The sequence below is a fragment of the Sceloporus occidentalis genome, unplaced genomic scaffold, assembly GCF_023333645.1.
Source record: "Sceloporus occidentalis isolate IW3139 unplaced genomic scaffold, rSceOcc1.0.p SCAF_15, whole genome shotgun sequence".
Lineage (NCBI taxonomy): Eukaryota > Metazoa > Chordata > Lepidosauria > Squamata > Phrynosomatidae > Sceloporus > Sceloporus occidentalis.
This window is the reverse complement of record NW_028316995.1, coordinates 4612072-4632134: the sequence shown is the minus strand read 5'-3', so window position 1 is coordinate 4632134 and position 20063 is coordinate 4612072. Positions and strand designations below refer to the sequence as shown.

General features: G+C 39.4%; 1 protein-coding gene across 3 annotated transcripts in view; it reads right to left on the bottom strand.

The window, feature by feature from the left end:
* The window catches only part of LOC149303170 (protein phosphatase 1 regulatory subunit 21-like), a 36990-nt gene that overhangs the window by 12812 nt on the left and 4115 nt on the right, over positions 1-20063 (bottom strand). For all 3 annotated transcript variants that reach the window (XM_089481567.1, XM_089481568.1, XM_089481569.1), the window contains exons 6-15: positions 18879-18937; positions 17752-17846; positions 10766-10818; positions 7916-8065; positions 7074-7175; positions 6889-6977; positions 3880-4016; positions 3279-3371; positions 2760-2887; positions 143-295 (exon numbers count right to left, since the gene is read on the bottom strand). In XM_089481567.1, the coding sequence (XP_089337693.1) occupies positions 143-295; positions 2760-2887; positions 3279-3371; positions 3880-4016; positions 6889-6977; positions 7074-7175; positions 7916-8065; positions 10766-10818; positions 17752-17846; positions 18879-18937 (1059 nt within the window). The remainder of the gene's footprint in view (positions 1-142; positions 296-2759; positions 2888-3278; positions 3372-3879; positions 4017-6888; positions 6978-7073; positions 7176-7915; positions 8066-10765; positions 10819-17751; positions 17847-18878; positions 18938-20063) is intronic.

Genomic DNA, 20063 nt, shown 5'->3' with positions numbered 1-20063 from the left:
GTGGTGGAAGCCTCACTTTTAGCCTTCGGTGTATAAGCCGAGCTGCTGAGCCGACTTATGAAAGACAATATTTTTCTTTTATCGGGAAGAAAATTCAGGTTAAACGGTGGAACGCTGCATTTTTCAGATTCTGTATACGGACCTTCTTTAGAGCTTTCATGTACTTGGCTGCCTTCTTCTTATATTCCAGCATCATTTCTGCAGACACAGGATTCGTAAAACCGAGCGCTTCTTTTGGTCCGTAACTTAAAGTCGACATGAAGTAGTTCAGGTTGTTACTAAAGAATGTTGCGATCTGTAGTCAAGATAAATTCCATCCATAATTAATCGTGCTTTCAATTTTTCAAAATATTATTTTATTATTTTATTTTTTTTCCTTAAAAAATAAAAATAAATCCTTATGTTGGAAGCTTCAATCAGTGTTTTATTTTCATAGCGACAAGCAAACCAGTCAACGTAGACAATATTTCACTGAAACATTTTGAAGGCAAACAATTATACTGTTTATTCCATGCAATGGCTAAGATTTGGTAATTACATAATATAGTGGTCATTTAACCCCTTCAATCCCAGGGGTTTTTGGTACCTCAAAGCCCAGAGCAATTTTGCCATTTTCGGGGTATGTCGGTTTAGCGATGATTCTCTTTTCCTGTGAATAGTGTACCCATGTAAACTATATATTGTTTTTTCAAGGAGAGATAGAGCTTTCGTTTGATACCATAGTTGGATGATTAGCTGAAAATTTAGAATGAGAAATTTAGTAAAAACTAGCGAAGATTAGAAAAATAAACTAATTTTTTTTACATTTTCCCTCTGAATCCTCACAAAATTAGGTAAAGTGATGGAAAATCCCCTCCAAGTTTATCAATTCAGGTGTCCTGATTTCAGAAATACCTAATTTATATAGATTTTCCAGACTTTCCCAGCACCAGGGAGCATACTATTAGGTGTACAATTTTGTATAATTTTTATGCCTATGGCTTAACGGGTTTGGGGGTTGTGAACGGGGGCAGGAGGGTTATACTGGCTAGATGTTATGCTAGGGCAATGGGATGTAAGGTTTTTTTAAGAATTTTTTTATTATCTTTTTTTATATATTTTTTTAAAAAAAATTTTTATTTTAATTTTTTTAAAATTTTTTGTATTTTTTACATTTATTTTTTTTTTACACAGTAATGGTTAGAGGTCCTCCTAGGGACCTCCTGAACATACCAGTGATGTCACAGTGACATCACAGCTCATATTATAATTTTTTTTAGTATTATTTATATTATTATTTTAATGATTTATTTAATACTATTTTTAAATGACTAACCGTTTTTTTTTTTTTTCCAGCTTTTCTGTTACAGGCCGGGAGGGGGAGTGAGAGAGATGGTTTCTCACTCCCCTCCCTGCGATCCCCCTGCACCGATCACACTGTGATCTCTATGCAGGTCCTCACAGACCGCAGGGGATATCCTGTCCTCCGATGACCTTCCGGGTTACGTCAGCAGTGACGTAACCCGGAAGGGAATGCCCGATCGCGCGTTTGCAACTGCGCGATCGCGCAGTTTACCGGTAGCAGCTTACCGACTTTCATGCCGGAAGCTGTTACAGGCGATCGGACAGCAGAAAGCCGGCAAAGCCGGCTTCTGCTGTCAGTGGGGAGTCCAGGCTGTCAAACGACAGCCTGGTCTCCCGTGCAGCGGCAGGGATGTGTCCCTGACGCTGCACGAAGGGCTGGACGTACCGGGACGTCCATAGGGGTTTCTTTGTGGGCGTTTTTTGGACGTCCCGGTACGTCTATAGGGGATTGAAGGGGTTAACTATCATTATTTATTAATTTATATAATTTTCCAGTCTGAAGCACACTAGACACCAAGTCTATATGAAGATTATACATTGACCTCCCTGTGCATTATCAGTGATATACCTCAGTGAATTTCCCTTAATAGATTATTGAGTTGGCCCTGCATACTGCATAGATCAAATGCCGTACATTTATGACATCTTCGCCCTTGTCGACGCATTAGACTGACCATTCATAATACACAGTGAGTCTGGAAACCTCCCAGGACACTTAATGCATCCTGCCAAATATTTGGGGAGGGCAATTCACTAAAGAAATGTATGAACTCCAATTTGGACACACCAAGGGTCAATAACCGGATTTTCCGAGCTCAAACTCTAAGGCTAAACCCCAAAAAATTACTATGATGGCTTAAGCGGGGGGGGGGGGGATACCAGTACATTTGCAGTCCGCCAAAATACAGCCAGCATAGTTTTTCCTATTATATGTAAATCTTATTCTGATGATTATTTTGCAATTTCATGCTCAAAGGGATAGAATATTTGGAGCCACGCGGCAAAAACTGGGAATAATAAGTCAACAGGACAGAAATACGGTATAGAGCCATCACAACGAACAGCAATAGAAATGCACACAAGAAATTTATAGCCTTAAAAGACATTAGTTTGAACAAAATCATACATACATAAACAAGATAGAGCTTCAAAACGTAAAGAAGGGGCGTTCTATTTTTTGGGCTCGAAATGCGTGTTATTAAAACGCAGGAATAAAATAATGAATCCTCTTGAAAATCTTTTCTTTGTCCGAAGACCAGCCTGTGCTTCTATGTTTTTTTTAATTAAAACATGGGAGATTTCGGGCATAGAGTAGCCTCTCATAAACAATATCTACGCAGACAAGCTTATTATTACCCGAGGATCCCGGTAAACAAGACGACAAACTAATCCCCGGCGGAGGAGATTACGTTTACCTTGCTCGTTGCGTTTGTTAAACCTACGAGCGAAGACAACACGCAGTCATTTGTTGTTTTAAGTTTGTCGGTGGCTGCCGGCAGCTCCTGTTCCACGGCAGCTTTATGGCTGTAGTGCTTGGAAAGCTCTGAAATTAAAGTTACAAAACCAAGTAAACTCATTTCTTTGAGAAACAATCCCTGGAATACCTTCTAAGTGAAAAAACACAGCAAGGGAGACAAGGGATTACACATAGCAGTTGTGGTTACGTGATCGCTTAAAAGGGACAGTCAAGGACAGTTTAAAGGATCAGTCTAAAACTAGTAACTACATAAAATGGACTATGATGGCTCCGTTAATCCTAGAGCTCAAACGCTCTTGGCAATGCTTTGCTTACTACTGGGACGTTTGAGAAGAAAGACATAAGAATATCAGATCCATGTGTTGGGGCACGCGTGTGTGTAACCCAAGTCACATATTCCAAAGCTATTAATGGGCTCAGGACTAGGCATTTCTACTAGCCGTTCTCCATACGTTACCTCTCGTAATATCATGAAGCCTGTGGAGATCCCCAGATATCTGTGTCAGTATAGAGCTGTAATTGGCTCTTCGTAGACCTTCTGGTTGTGTGCCTAGGTTAATTAGATAAGGAAAAAATGATTACACTGGGAATCGGTGATATTGCAGGCAATATAAGTGCTGCTTTAAAGAAAGATTATTGTCCACTAAACAAAGCATTACCTCTCTCTACTATAAATACATTTATCACTAAGACCGGGCTTCTAACGCACTCATTTACATTCAATATAACTGCATTTCTGTCCAGTAGGTTGGTGGGATATATTGGGGGGGGGGGGGGTTGTAGCAAAGTTAAACTTATTTATTTAAAAAAAGAATACATTTTTCAAAATTTCACTTGTGCATAGAGCTGACAGAGTGGATAAAACTGATAAAGCCTTATCTGGGCTGCTGGGCTCATTAAGGCCTATGGGCAAAGGGTTTAACAAACAGAGCAAAAGCACAGCCACAAAACAAATCAGCATGGTGAGGTCTGAGAGTACAGACTTCAATGTCAGCCTAAAGGACCTCCCTCCATACTATTTTATTCTTTAGTTACCACTCCTACGTCCCAAGACTCACTTGGTAATGCGAGGAGAGTGATGTATGTCTTCAGCTTGTCAAACACCCCACTCATTTTTTTCATGTCCGTTTGTAGTTCTAGATTTCGTGTCCGTAACTCAGATGTACAAATTGAACAATCCGATTCCTCCTCCAGGCTACCAACGCAAAAGTTAAGAGGAAAAAAATGTTACGGCTCTTCCTTCAAGTTTGGGACGCATTTGAGTTAACCTCAAAAAATAGCTCAAATCATTTCAATACCATGATGTAAGTAACCACAAGCATTAACACAAACAAGTGTAACATATACTCATTATTATTATTAAGCATTTCTTAAAGAGGAGAAATGGTACTAAAATGAATGAATGAATGAATGGAGAGAAGATCAAAGGGACTATGGCTAAACGACTGTGGGGCAGCCAAGTATATGTAAATGGTATTCTATATAGGGATGACAACTATCTTCAGGCAGTCTAAAGAATTCTGTGATTGGGCAAAGGATCAGTAGAGTACTTGCATGTCCCCAACTCCCACTAAATTTGCCTCTGCATTCCCCATAGAAGGTAGCTTGGGCGTTTATTCCATCTCTGTGTAACAGTGAGTGCATGAGTGTAAGAGTGAGTTTGTGGGTTATGTAAGCAGGTGAGAGAGTGTTGGTGCATGAGTAAGAGTGAGAGAGCATGAGTAAGCATGGTTAAGGTCAATTCTTTGGTGAATTAACCAACAGATGTTGATTACTAACAAGACCTCTACTATCAGTAAATAGCCTTTGAAAATATTTGGTGTGTATAAGTGTACTTAATATTTATTAGTTACCATAATCCCAGTTTACATTATTTATTCATATATGTAGTTTATAAACTTCATAAATTTACATATTAATAAATAATACTATGTACACATATTTCTTAATATTTATATATAACTTTTGAAGAAAAAAAAGTGCATATCTTGGGGTTTCAAACATCTGAAGTCTATCGTACGTGGCTCTTACGTTAAGCAAGTTGGGCCACCACTGTTTTTAGATTACGACCTTTTGCTCTAACATTTCTCCACCTTTGCAACAAACTTCCCTGCTGGACCTAATCCCTTTAAGTATTTAAATATTTCTGTCACATGTCCACTCGCTCTCTTAGTAGCCCTCCTCCGAGCAGCAGTGCCAACCCATTATAATGTATATAATTATATGTATCTATAATATATAGACTTATTATTAGCATGGGCTATTGACAGATGCCTGTCTCTTAAAAATGAAGTGCCATCTGGCTCAATCTCCTTCTCCTTCGGGATTTTAGTCCCCACTGTGGATGCACAGACTTTCCTTAAGTAGAATGCTTATGGGCAGTTCAACGAAAGGTACGCCAAAAGCCTGGCTCGTACGTTTCAAAGTGGATGACAAGGTCTGCTTCAGGAGGACAATAATGTATGGAGTCAGATACAACCGCTAGAGCTGCATTTCTGTGCCAACTCCATGCTGGTATCAAGAACATTGTGAGTAATAATAAACATGGTGCAACCGGGGAGACAAGCAACAGTACATCGGTACGCCAGCAGCGTCCAGAGAAAGTATTTTATGCATCAGCTAGCAATATGGCCGATAGCATATAGTTATGGCATTTTATTCATAACCGGCCTGCTCCGACCTTTTCGCCCACCACTCGTCTCTGTAGTCTCATGCTTTATAGTAATGTTCTCTCTCATCACTTTTGTTTTTTTTTTTGAAAGAAAGAAAAGCTGCCATTTGGACATAACTGCGTGGCAATTTCTGTTTCTCGCCGTCGCCTTCTTTCTTCAGTTTAATTGTAGCACTCAGACACTTACAAAAGGATAAATGTTACTTTCTGAGACCTTACAAAATAACAGATGCCCATACTTTCCTTATAAAAGAGGATTTCTACAGACTATATAATTATGGTTATTGACAGTTTGTTACCAGTACATGTGGGAACGATGTATTTACAGTCACAAGCAATGTTGCTTAACTAAGATCATGAGTGGCAGAAGCCATAAACAGAGGGCGGAAGGAGCAGCAAACGCACAGAACTTCAATGTGAAACGCTCTGCAGGTGCGTCCAAGCCAACACCTCCCAGATGTATGGAAGTTAAGTCTGTGTAAAAGGCACGGATGGGTCACCGCTGGGTCTAGTCCTGAGGATGGCTCGGACCCAGCAGACGGACATCTGTTTGCATTTGCTGGGTAAGGGAATGAGCAGACTGCTCCGATTCCACAGTAACAGTGATCAGTGCTTTAATGAGAGGTTCAAAGCTGAACTATTTTATTCTATTTTTATATTTTTAATATATTTTTAATATATATTTTGTGTCTTCTCCCATAATAAATCTATACATTGTCTTGGCTCTGAACTATGTTAAAATAATCCACTTTTCTTTTCACCTTTACAAAAAGCGAATAAGCTTCTGGATGACAAAACACCACCGCATCTGGTCTTTTTATTCAAGTGTCATTTAATTTTGCCATTGCGTTTTTTTTTTCCAGCGTAACTTGAAATCGAGGCGATTGCTACGATAAGAGTAAAATTCCACTTGGCATGGCAGATTAGCACACAAGCAAAAGAGCCAATTTGCCATTCAGTACTGGTATTAGTTTTTCCACATCAATCAATACGGCCCTCTGATTTCAGTCTTCACCGGTGTAATACTGATCATGGCACGGAAAACAGAACAGTACATATATACATGAATACACAGACATGCGTGTTTAAAGAGAAAGCTCAAAGGGCAAATTAAGTAAATGTGTAGATCTTAAGTTGTTGGAGGCGACTGATTTGACCCTATTGGCTTCCCAGTCCCATGATGAACGCTGCTTGTAATGATGCTACGCAGGAAGCCGGAGAGCGAAAGAATGAATAAATTGTGGTCCTTGAGCACAGGCTCACGGGAAAAGAATATTTTAAGCTGCATGTGAGTTGATAACAATTGAAAAATCATATTTTTTCATTTGCGGTATTCAAGACCGGTTGGAAATAAGCACAATTTCTATGAGCTAATGTATGCAAATGAAGATCGTACCTTTTTAACTGGTAGGGAAGGATTTTCTTCAGAAAACGGACATAAGAAGCAAAGTGTTCTGAAAATATTTTCAGTTTCACGCTGGTTTCCTGTGAAAACAACGCGGAACGTGGCATTTAAATCGGGCAGACATTTATTTGTATCCAGGGGGGGAAAAAATACAATAAATGACTTAAAACTATTACCAGGACTGTAACTGTGTCCTCTGTGATGCTCTCAAACAACTGGAGCATTCCCTCCTCGAGAGGACGCACGTAAGACGCATTCTCGTGCAGATACTGTGAGAACTGTGTAAAGAAAGACATGCCGGTTACCTAATTAGGTCCATTATTAGAAGATTAACAAAGAAATATTTCCTTTTCTTTCCCTGGAAATAGACCTTCACCAAAAAATGAGATCTCCCGGCGTACAATAGCCCTTCACAATATTAATGTTTGCTGAAATACATTTTAATTAACATTGTGACCTTGCTTCTGTAATGCAGAAGCCAACAATTATGCTGCACGCTTTAAAACAAACGCAAGACAGGCATGGAATGAATCCGAGTATACGGAGAAGCCTCTCGCCGTAATCCACACAATGAAAGCAGCCTGCCATCTACTGGTTATAAAAACAAGTCAAGATACAGATCAGAACCAGGTCGGACTACTTTCAGATTGGAAGACTGAATGTTTTATGGGGTTTCCAGTAAATACAGAATGTATTGGCACATAAGACCCATCCAGACCATCTTGGCTGCATATTATTCCTGATATGAAGCCGCAAACCTTAATCAGTCCATGGTGTTGGGTTAGATTCAGGATAGTCATACGCCTGTCCCGTGCATGATTAAATTCCATAACTGTACGAGCCCCTGACGCTTCTACTACACTGTCTGTAAAACTTCCTTACCTTAGATCTAATCCTATACTTTAAGATCAAGACCTAGTTATCTAATATTTCATTGCCTCCAATAGCCAACGGTTGACCTCTTCAAGCAGTCAGTAGAGGGCCGTTTAAGACCGATTTCAGAGACTGGACCTTGTACCTTTTGGTTCAATGGAGTAATAACGCCAATGGCAGAGTCTACAGGGAAAATCTGGATCCTCTGCTCGGTGTACGTATGGAAATTTAGGAGAGCAGCGACCAGATCCTGAGTGAAAGACAGGGCCTGTCCTGCTAGATCACGTGCCTTCATCTGAAAAGTAAAGAGATCAGACATCAGTAGATCCAACAGCAGAACCACAAGTGAGCGCTTTTGATTTTAATAATAGGACCTGTAAGCCCCAAAAAGCCAACATAGAATACAACATGCGATATAGATCTGTTCCCCCACTGTCTCTCTGGATGCCGGTGTGCTTTTCTGCAAACATGCCATTCACAGGCAGGCAGGCCGGCCCTGGGGGGCAGGGGAACAGACTCTTCAAACAGGGCTGGTCTGAACTAGGCCAGCGGGGGCATTGTGGGGGTCCGCGTTAAAGAGCGTGGAGTTAGTATGTGTGTTAATGTTTGTGTTAGCTATGGTTCTCATTTTCATGTTCTATCGCCCTAGGGAGCTATTGATTTTTGTGTACAATGTTTTACGAAAACAGCAAAAAAAAAAAAAAAAAAAAAAGCATCACTGAAACGATAGACGTATTTTAGACAAAGGTGGAATCTCCATCTAAATCTGATACTTTGGGCAAACACAGAAAAAAAGAAGCTTTTAGGACATCGGAGGTCTCTTCAGATGGAAATACAATCTGAGGTCACAAAAGCTTGCGTGACTCCATCTCTCTCTTTTTTTTTATATAAAAGTTATCACCTTCGAGAGGACACGACATCTTCTCTTTGGCCAGAGAACAGACAGAGGTACAACAAGGGTGCACAAAAACAACTGTCAGTCCTGATCATACCTGGCCCCCGAATACCCAAATACAGCATGTTTTGTCCTTAACAAGCCTGCCGTCGAGAATACCATTTTAAGTTTCCGTGCCAAACGAAATGCGAGAATTTCGCACAATTTCCATGATTGAGCCCAGAGATGATTTCCCTTTTATAGCCTCAATGAGCATCATCTACTTCTGTATGCAATGCGGCGAGCTATTAAGGATGATACATTGAACACTTTCTTGTAACTCCTACGTAATCTTAATTGATACTAACGCCTAACACAATGAAAGCCCACCTGCGCAGCTCTCCTTCCAGCAATGTTTCAAACGCCGGCCCGCAGCAGCTAAAATTAAAAGCCGGGAACGCCGCCAAATTGATTATTACTAAATAGTTTGCAACATAATAGGTGCTCTTTCCCGGACAGATCGTTATGTGTACGAGAACTCCAAATATATCAATTTGGTAAAATACACCAAAATATATTACGATATATCACGGTATTTGGGAGACAGAGAAGAGCAGGTGCCGATTACAGATTGCTCAACACCAACGTCCAGGATTTCACAGCCGACCCGTCCTTCGCAGGTGTTCGCTGAATAGAAAACAATCGTAATCTATACATTGTGTTTGTTACGTTTCTAGCAAATATATGGATCAATAAATATTCGGTGAGCCATTAACACGCACCAAAAAGGGAACTCTTATTATTATAACTATTTTCACCATTTTGTGCGGTTTCAGTTATTGCATCATGTGTTCAGACAGCTGCATATTAGTTATTTGTACTTATGTGCTCTATTGGGGTTAAAGATAGAATGGCTCTGTCTCAATCACCAGACACTGAATAATTAAAGAGTGTATTTGATTGAAAAAGCCTACAACGGAAGCTCCTGAGTCTGCAGATAAAGGATGTTTATTGGAATAAAATAATTATACGTCAATGCTAACCTACATTACTGTATACAAAACAGTATATTACGCTTTTTGCCATGGGACCTGTTTAACCATCTCATTAAACATGGAGAAGACACAACGCTCACAAATCTCTTACAATGAGTGCATGCGCGTGCTGGTACTTTCACTCTACTTCCATGGTAACTCAAGCACAAAAGTAAGGGAAAATTGACAGTTTCTGGTCTTTGCCTGGAGTGAAAGGTGCCATTTTTTTAACCCATTTTCAAAGGGAAGTGAAAGCGCCAACCCCCTCTGGCCACTAGCCATTGTTACTCCGGCAGCTATCTAAATTGCTGATGACATGGCTGAGTTAATCCGTTTGATAATTCTTGATAAGGGAGTTTTCTTAAGTGAAATCACCTGATGCGCTTCAGAGAATAATATATATTTTTCTTCTCCATGTCATTTATGACCTACACGTGGCAACGAGTGCAGCCACCACCTGACTGATGGAGAGCTGGATGTCTAGACCATATTCTGGACACGAGATCGTAGCGATATTTCAGACTTGCGTTACTGACAGTCCATCTCCGCGATAGTCCCGGCTCTCCATAAAACAGCAGAGACCCAACAGAAAAGGTTGTATTAACAATATCTGTACTAGAAGAGTATGTCAAACATCTGCCTCCATTCAAGATGGCAAACCATTACCAAGAAGCCATTCAATGCTACCGTAGTGTTGCGACGTCACACAATTAGCCTCTAAGAAGTCAATTTGTGGCACTCAGAGGGCGTACTGTCTCCCTTCCCTATTACATCCAGAATTTTCTTATTGACTGTATAGAAATGCCGGAGAGACAAATGTGGAAGCAACGAAGGGTCTGGGCCAAGTCCACTCCACAAAGCCTACAGGTGCAGAACTTTCTCTTTGCCAAGAATGTTAATTGGGAAACCTGAAGGTCTGAATATTTGCGCCATTAAGTCAGAGGCAAAGAAATGCTGTCTTTTCATTCATTCTGAACTTTCATAAAGAACATCGAGTTCAAATGTAAAAGGCACAGCACTTAGAATGACTATAAAAGCAGCCTTTTCAGTAATTCGCAAAAAACAAATTCAAGCAGTAATTACATACCTGTCGCCGTCTGTTGTGTAAAGGCACATTCAGAGCATTGAATTCGACTGATCCTAAAAAATAAAAGACAGAAGCCGTGTATGCAAAGAGCTTAAGAGTTATTAACAGCGATGCCGTCCGGCGAGACGTACACAAGGGCACTGCCCAAATAAAAACTAGTCGGCAATGTAAGACAAAGTGACCTAAAAACTCACCGCGGCAATAGATTATTTCTGAGAGGTTATTTATTTGTGGTTCCGCAACATTGAAAACACGCAAAGTTTAGGAAACTTTGCCGAGTCCTCAGTAACCTTGAATTGCCACATCTAATGAATATGTTGTCCGGCGTAAAAAAAAACATTTCAACCTTCAACGTTTCTTTCTGTACTTTGGGCTTCGGCATCGGTATATAGAAACCATGGGAGAAGCGCGACATCTGGAGGAAATAATACGAGCGTCGCTACGCTGTTCATTACATTATACGACGTGATCAGAAAATGGGAAAATGTAATCGGTTACACTAATGAACCGGGCAAAAATTTAACCCTTGTGGATTGTCCTCACCACTCCGTGATGGGAGCATTCTCAGATACAATCACCTGAGTGTAACTATATAAAGCAGGGAGGGCAAAGTCACGAGACTCCAATAACACAAGATGTAAAACGCATGATTCTTAAAATAAACTCCAGCGCTGAATGGAAAAGGCACCACGGTAAACAACAACAAATTGGGGACCATGTTTTAACCCCTTCGTGACAAAGGCTGATTTTACTTTTTGTACCCTTCGTGACAATGGCCGTTTTAACATTTCTGCGCTGCTCGTGTTTAGCTGTAATTTTCTTCTTTCCCGTTTACTGAACCCACACACAGATTGTTTTTCAGGACAAAAGGGGCTTTCTTTAGATGACATTGTTTTGATTGTATCATATTATTTACTATTACAAAAAGTATAAAATATGGTGAAAAATTTAGAAAAAAATTACTTTCTAACTTTTAGTTGAAAAATCTTTTACTCATCTATAAAAAGTAATGAAAAAACCTGCTAAATGGATTCTACTATTTGTCCTGAGTTTAGAAATACCCAATGTTTTTATGTTTTTTTGCTTTTTTCTGCACGTTATGGAGCAATAAGTACAGGTAGCGTTTTGCTATTTCAAAGCCATTTTTTCCAAATCTGGTAATTCTTCCCCCCATGTGCCATTTCGAGTATCTTTGAAGCCGGCCAATGCAATTTACCCCATCAAGTCATATATTTTGGAAAACTAGACAGCCCAGGGTATTCCAAATGCTGGTATTTTAACCCTTTTCAAGCACTAATTCTACCATCAGCCTTTGTCAAACTTTATGGTAGTAATTTTTTTTGCATTTGTTTTTTCACACACATTTTACTTTAGGTATGAATAAACAGGTTCTGGTATATGTCACTATCACAAAACACCCCAATATGTGTTTAGCAACATCTCCTGAGTACAGCGATACCTCACATGAATGATTTTGCCTGGCTGTTTGGGGGCAAAAGGGCCACATTTGGGGCATGCGCATTTTTCAATGTTGAACTTTGGCATTTGGGGATCCACTGCCCATGCCCTATTTGGTACATCTTTGAGCCGGGCCATTTCAGTGTGGCCAATAAAGCCATATATTTTTGAAAACTAGACACCCCAGGGTATTTTAAATGCTGGTATTTTAACTCTTTGCATGCACACATTTTACCACCAGAATTTTTCAAAGTTTGCAGTAGTATTTTTGTGTGTGTATTTTTCCCCCACACACCTACTTTATGTATGAATTTACAGCTCCTGGTATATGCCGCTGTCACACGACACCCCAATATGTGTTCTCCTGAGTACAGTGATACCCCACATGCATGGGTTTGTCATTTTTTGGGTGAACTAAAAGGCCACATTTGGTACGTGTGCATTTTTCTAATTGGAAATTAGATGTGTGGCCATCCTTCCCCCCCCCCCCCCGTGTTATTTGGGACATTGTTGAACCCGGCCAATTCAATTTACCCCATCAAATCATACATTTTTTAAAAGTAGACACCCCATGGGCATTTAATATGCCAGTATTTTAACTCTTTCCACGCGAGAATTGTTTTAAGCTAATGTGCTAATTTTAGGACTTGCTCACAAAAATATTTTTTTATATATATATTTTATTTTTTTTGCCTTTTTTAACCCCTTAACGACAATTGCCGGTCCTGGCACGACACGGAAAAGCATGTGCTTTACGACAATTGACGTGCCAGGACCGGCACGTCTTTAAACGGGTGCAGAAAGCGATCTGTTTTCGCTTTCTGCACCCAAAAAACGTTGCTGAATGCCTCGACCTCGAGGCATTCAGCAACGCCGCGATCGGAACGAAGGGGCCATCTCTGGCCCCTCCACGGGGCGTCAACATCCGCCATACTTTGTATGGCGGCGGACGCCCGTTTTAAAAGCGTTTAGGAGGCGATCGACGATCGCCTCCTAAACTTAAATGGTGTCGCTGGAATGCCTCGATCAGGAGGCATCCAGCGACACCAAACACTTACCTTTCGATGGGCTGTGACCGCTCCGGAGAGCGGTCACAGCCGCAGCTGCCGATGATCTTCGCCATCAAGCAAGATGGCCGCTGCCCTGTAACAGGAACCAACAAATTTTAAAAGTTCGCTAGATGGTCCAGACCATCTAGAGAACTTTGGCTCCACTTGCAGGTTGAATACAGGTACTGCATTCACCATGCAATTCAATGGAAGCCAGCTTTCTAATCAGTGTGATTAGTAAAAATAAATTAAAAAATAAAATAAAATTAATAATAATTAGAAAAAAAATAGTAAAAAACTAGTAAAATGTAAAAATCATTTCCCACTGATGTCACTATCAGGGGAACCTCCAAGTTGAAAAAAAATGTTAAATTTTTTTTTTTAAAAGACAAAAAAAATATATATATATATAAAAAATATATTTTTGTGAGCAAGTCCTAAAATTAGCATATTAGCTTAAAACAATTCTCGCATGGAAGGAGTTAAAATACTGGCATATTAAATGCCCGTGGGGTGTCTACTTTTAAAAAATGTATGATTTGATGGGGTAAATTGAATGGGCCAGGTTCAACAACGTCCCAAGTAACACCGGGGGAAGGATGGCCACACATCTAATTTCCAATTAGAAAAATGCACACGTACCAAATGTGGCCTTTTAGTTCCCACAAAAATGACACACCCATGCATGTGGGATATCACTGCACTCAGGAGATGTTGCTGAACACATTATGGGGTGTCGTGTGACAGCGGCATATACCAGGAGCTGTAAATTCATACATAAAGTAGGTGTGTGTGGGAAAAATACACACACAAAAATACTACTGCAAACTTTGAAAACATGCTGGTGGTAAAATGTGTGCATGCAAAGAGTTAAAATACCAGCATTTAAAATACCCTGTGGTGTCTAGTTTTGAAAAATATATGGTTTTGTTGGGCACACTGAAATGGCCCGGCTCAAAGATGTACCAAATAGGGCATGGGCAGTGGATCCCCAAATGCCAAAGTTCAACATTGAAAAATGCGCATGCCCCAAATGTGGCCCTTTTGCCCCCAAACGGCCAGGCAAAATCATTCATGTGAGGTATCGCTGTACTCAGGAGATGTTGCTGAACACATATTGGGGTGTTTTGTGATAGTGACATATACGAGAACTTTTTAATTCATACCTGAAGTAAAATGTGTGTGGAAAACCAAATGGAAAAAAATGACTACCACAAAGTTTGACAAAAACTGGTGGTAGATATGGTGCATGGAAATAGTTAAAATACTAGCATTTGGAATACCCTGGGCTGTCTAGTTTTCAAAAATATATGATTTGATGGGGTAAATTGCATTGGCCGGCTTCAAAGATACCCGAAATGGCACATGGGGGGAAGAATTACCAGATTTGGAAAAAATGGCTTTGAAATAGCAAAACGCTACCTCTACTTATTGCCCCATAATGGGTAGAAAAAAGCAAAAAAACATAAAAACATTGGGTATTTCTAAACTCAGGACAAATAGTAGAATCTATTTAGCAGGTTTTTTCATTACCTTTTATAGATGAGTAAAAGATTTTTCAACTAAAAGTTAGAAACAGTCATTTTTTTCTAAATTTTTCACCATATTTTATACTTTTTTTAGTAGTAAATAATATGATACAATCAAAACAATGTCATCTAAAGAAAGCCCTTCTTGTCCTGAAAAAAAACAATATCTAATGTGTGTGGGTTCAGTAAACGGGAAAGAAGAAAATTACAGCTAAACACGAGCAGCGCAGAAATGTTAAAAAGGCCATTGTCACGAAGGGTACAAAAAGTAAAATCAGCCTTTGTCACGAAGGGGTTAAAAAAAAAATGTAAAATTTTTTTTCAACTTGAAGGTTCCCCTGATAGTGACATCAGTGGGAAATTATTTTTACATTTTACTTTTTTTTTACTATTTTTTTCTAATTATTATTAATTTTATTTTATTTTTACTAATCACACTGTGATTAGAAAGCTGGGCTCCATTGACTAGCATGGTTGAATGCAGTACCTGTATTCAACCTGCAAGTGGAGCCAGAGTTCTCTAGAGGGTCAGGAGACCGTCTAGCGAACTTTTTCACCTTTATTGGTTTTTTTCCCGGGCCGCCGCCATCTTGCAGATGGCGAAGATCACCAGCAGCTGCGGCTGTGACCGCTCCGGAGAGGTAAGTGTTTGGTGTCGCTGGATGCCTCCTGATCGAGGCATTCCAGCGACACCATTTAAGTTTAGGAGGTGATCGTTGATCGCCTCCTAAACGCTTTTAAAACAATGTATGGCGGTTGTTGACGCCCCGGGGAGGGGCCAGATCTTGGCGTTGCTGAATGCCTCGAGGTCGAGGCATTACAGCAACGCCGTTTGGGTGCAGAAAGCGAACGTAGATCGCTTTCTGCACCCGTTTAAAGGCGTGCCGGTTCTGGCACGTCATTTGTCATAATCGACTTGTTTTTCCGTGCCGTGCCAGAACCGGCAATTGTCATTAAGGGGTTAAAGAGGGGGAAAAAAAACAGATTAAAAATCAGCTGTTTCCAGCTAAAACAGTCACTTACAGCATTAACAAGGTCGGCACCGTATTTCCGATCGACTTTATGCTATTTTAACGGACAATCGCTATTCTTTCAAAAACAAGGACATTTCAAAATGATCTCCATCTTTAAACGGTAGTATATATATACAAGTATATACATATATACACGCGCACACACATACATACATACCTGCCCTTTTAAATGAAAACGCAATCCTGGCATAGGGTATGAGAAAACTCACTGTAGCGCTTACATTTTTTATTCATTTACTTAGTGTCTGCCCTATAATTAACTCTTAATTTGTAACTGCTTCATTATGGGTTTGTGACCTTCTTAGTTTAACCCTTTAGATAAGGATGCTGTCCTGTAGCAAGTCAGATTGTTGTGTTTATTACATGCTTATTTAATGTATCTTTTGGTAGGCTGCATATAGGTTGCTGGGATTTCTTGTTCTTTGGCCGTTTTCGCTATGGCCAACACTGAAGCTGGAGAATCGTCTGTTCTTTACATGCTTACTACAATGGTACATGAAATATAAATTGCGAAGCCAAGTGAAGAGAAGATAGCTAGGGAAACGCTTAGCTTTTTCAACCTTCTAAATTATTTACAACTAATTTCATCTGCTGGAACTTCTTCGATCTCTTCCATTTGGGTAGAGTAAACATATACTGTAATGCCACGGGCCAGTCCAATGCTGAAGGGTTAACCATATAAAGAGCATATGAAATCCTCACAAAACCTTTGCTGCGTTAAAATATGCATAGTGTATGGCGCTTCTGAAAAACCGACGAAAATGGCTATATTACTATAAAGACAAATGCATGAATAATTAAACATAATTTTCTGCATAGGAAAAGAAGCCTTAGAGCAAAAAAGTAGATTAATGGTTCGTTATCGTCTGAACATACTATATTCTTGGTCCAAGCAGACATCAAGTGACTTAACCGATAAATCATTTAATGAGCTCCGCTTCTTATGCCGCTTGGGAGAAACATACGTTATTTCTAACATTTTCACTGCTGATAATGCGCAAAGGGTTAACAAAGAAGTCTATGACATGAATGTGCGCTCTATCTTTTACAACTTCAAGGCTAAATATTAAAATGGATACAGCTAAACATTGAACTTTACCAGCAAACAAACGATTCACTGTTTTTTCCCATGTTCATGGTTTTCATCCTTCATAAACTTGTCACATAATAAATACATATATATACACATATATATATACACATATATATATATATATATATATATATATATACACACATTGCTGAGGGTTAGACCCACAAGTCTAGATACGTTTTTATTCTATGAAACAATACTACTACTACTTAACCCCTATTTTATGGCAAAAATAGGATATTTTCAACTAAATAGCCAACATATTCTGCAGCATAATATAGGGTTTCGGGGAAAATCTAAGTCTTATGACGTGGTTAAAAGAAAATAAAAGCATTGCCAAAGAGAGTAGGAAGGAATGGCAGCTGAGTATATGGGTTCAGATGTGACAGAAGGGAAGAATCAGTTGATAATTCACTCGTTGAGGGTTATGCCATGCATCAATAAAAAAAATCCCAAACACTGTGAAAATGGTTGCTATACTCGGAATTAATTCTCACAATGCCTTCTTACAATCTCTGTCAAAGTATTGCGACCAAACATGATAATTAGTTTATAGCTGGTGTGGGGTAACCTAATTTTAACTATTTAAAAAGGAACGGATGTGTATTTTCCTTTCAATTTCTTTTATTTTTCCTAGGCTGATCCCTTCTCTTTCCATGACGTTTACATGCGAGCAGCGAGTATCTGGGCGCAGTGCTGAAAAGAATGCGTCGTCAGTATCTGAATCCTTGTAAAATAACACCCAAAGCGTAATTTTACACGGCGACTTCCATTGTATGTGTAAGTAATCAGTGCCAATACAAAAAAAAATATATATACGTACTGGTGTCATTAAAGGGTACTTTTTCATTGATGATGTGAAGGGATTCTTCCAGCTTACTGCTCAGATCTGTGTGAAGGCTCTTCAGCTGACTCTGGCTGGGGAAGCAAAGGTCCGTTTCAAACCCACGATTAATTCAACAACCGAAAAAATATCAAACTTAAAACAGACATCCGAGCTTTTGGGTATAAAGTTAAGTTGCCAAACTTTCTCGAGTCAAATCCTTACGGTGGATCAGGGGATAGCTTCCTGACAACTTCTCCGGATGCGGACAAAGCTCAATAAAAATACATTTGAAAGCTGCTGTTCCTTCTGAATTTAATATTTTATTACGAAATGCAGCATTAGAAATGTCATTCTTAGTACCTGCTGAATGCCCAGATGCTTCTCATAAATAATTCTAAATAAAAAGCAGGCGCTGATAGGCTGGTGCCATATACACTGAAAAAATACCTTGATGTTATGTAACTTTCTTAGCTTTTAGCCTAACTTAAAGATGTTGTTCTGCTTACTTATTTTGTTTGAACACTGAAATTCCCCACTGGCTCTCTATTACCTTAAGAACAACATTTCAAAACTTTGTACTGACACATAAGGCGCTCCATAACACTGCCACTCCATACATTTCTGCTCTCAAACAAATACTCCCCTACTTGATCCTTACGTTCTTCCCACGGGCTAAGGCTCTCCTCCTCACCTCTTCCTTTTCCCATCATCAAGATTTCACTTGGGCCGCTCCGTACCACCGGAAGCGACTTCCACCGAACCTTCAGCATTCACCCTCCCTCCCAACATTCAAGAAACATCTAAAAACTCACTTCTTTAGAGAAGCCGCACCATCTTAACCACAAGAACTTCCTTGTCATCGATACAACCACCACACTACCTCTCACCCTTTCTCTGAGCCTTATGTTTGTCACCCCATTACCTCAAGATTGTTAGCTTGCGGGCCGGGCTCTCTCCACCTAATGTATCGGTTTGTCTTAGTCTTTCAATTCTCATACCCCTTGAATATTATGTATTGTATTAAGCGCTGCGTTAATGGTTGGCGCTATATAAATAAAAAATATATATATATAATAAAAATAAATCAGCATTAGAAACATTGTTCCTTCTATAAGTAAACTCACCAGTCTTCTGTTCGTAGCCTGCAATCCTTTGCTTCTTTTTCAAGGGTCTGAGACTTTACCTAGATGATATAACAGCAAATTAATGTCAACAATAGTCACAAACAGCATATAAAGAGAATTGTAATTCATAAGTACCAAAAACTAATCTCTTTATAAACTAGCATAAGATAATAAAAATGATAAAGTATACACTATTTGCTCCACTGCATAACTCTTTGTATTTTGGGCAAACTTCTCTGCACTTGGTTTTATTTTAACAATAAAAGGCAAACACTTTCATACAGCTATAAATAATAGAACATCAATATTTTAGAGCTTCTTGACCAAAAGAGAGATCTGATTGCCTTTTCAAAAAATAGCTTAATTTGGGGGGTTTTGCCTCAAAATCAGGTAGGAAAGGAAGAAGGGTTGAACATGACAGACGTTAAGTTGAAATAAAAGACCTATGTTACTATGAATAATTAGATTTGCCTAATTTGTCCTAATATCCACGTTAGGAAATGATTCAGATGCCTGAATTAAGAATGGACTTGCAGACAAGCATATAGTACCCGTTATCATCCAAACTGCATCCTAGGATTATCAATCCTATTTACATGTTAAGTACATGTCGGAATCCGTGTTGCGTGGAATAGAATACATGCATTCTTTTATTATTGGAGTTAGAAGTCTAATTTTCTCTCATTTAACACCGTCCCAGCTGCCTCTTCTTGCACATGCTCAGTAACAGCTCATTTTACTCAAAGCACCTACTGAAATAAATGGCAGCAGCCGCCAATCACATGTATGTGAGCTGAACACTTGTCTTACTAGCATACATGCAACCGGCGCACCAACTACAACTAATTCCAATGGGAATGCTACTGAGCATCTGTAGAAAGTATGTTTACTCCTTACATTTCCTAGGCTCTCAGGGTTTAGATTTAAACGAACACTCATGTCGGAATTCAAAATTCAGCTGCCGACACTGGACTCAACACTAAGTGCTAAGCTTTGGCGTTATTTGTTTTCTATTAGAATTAAATGATGCAGAAGTGTAATTCTGTAACTTGGATAACCAAAGAATGCATGCACTAATCTGCATGTAGCAAAATGCATTGGAGTTCAAGAAAAATGGACTCCAATATGCATTAAAATGGAATTAGTTTGTTTTTTTTGTGTATAAAGATGAAGAGTGTAATACAA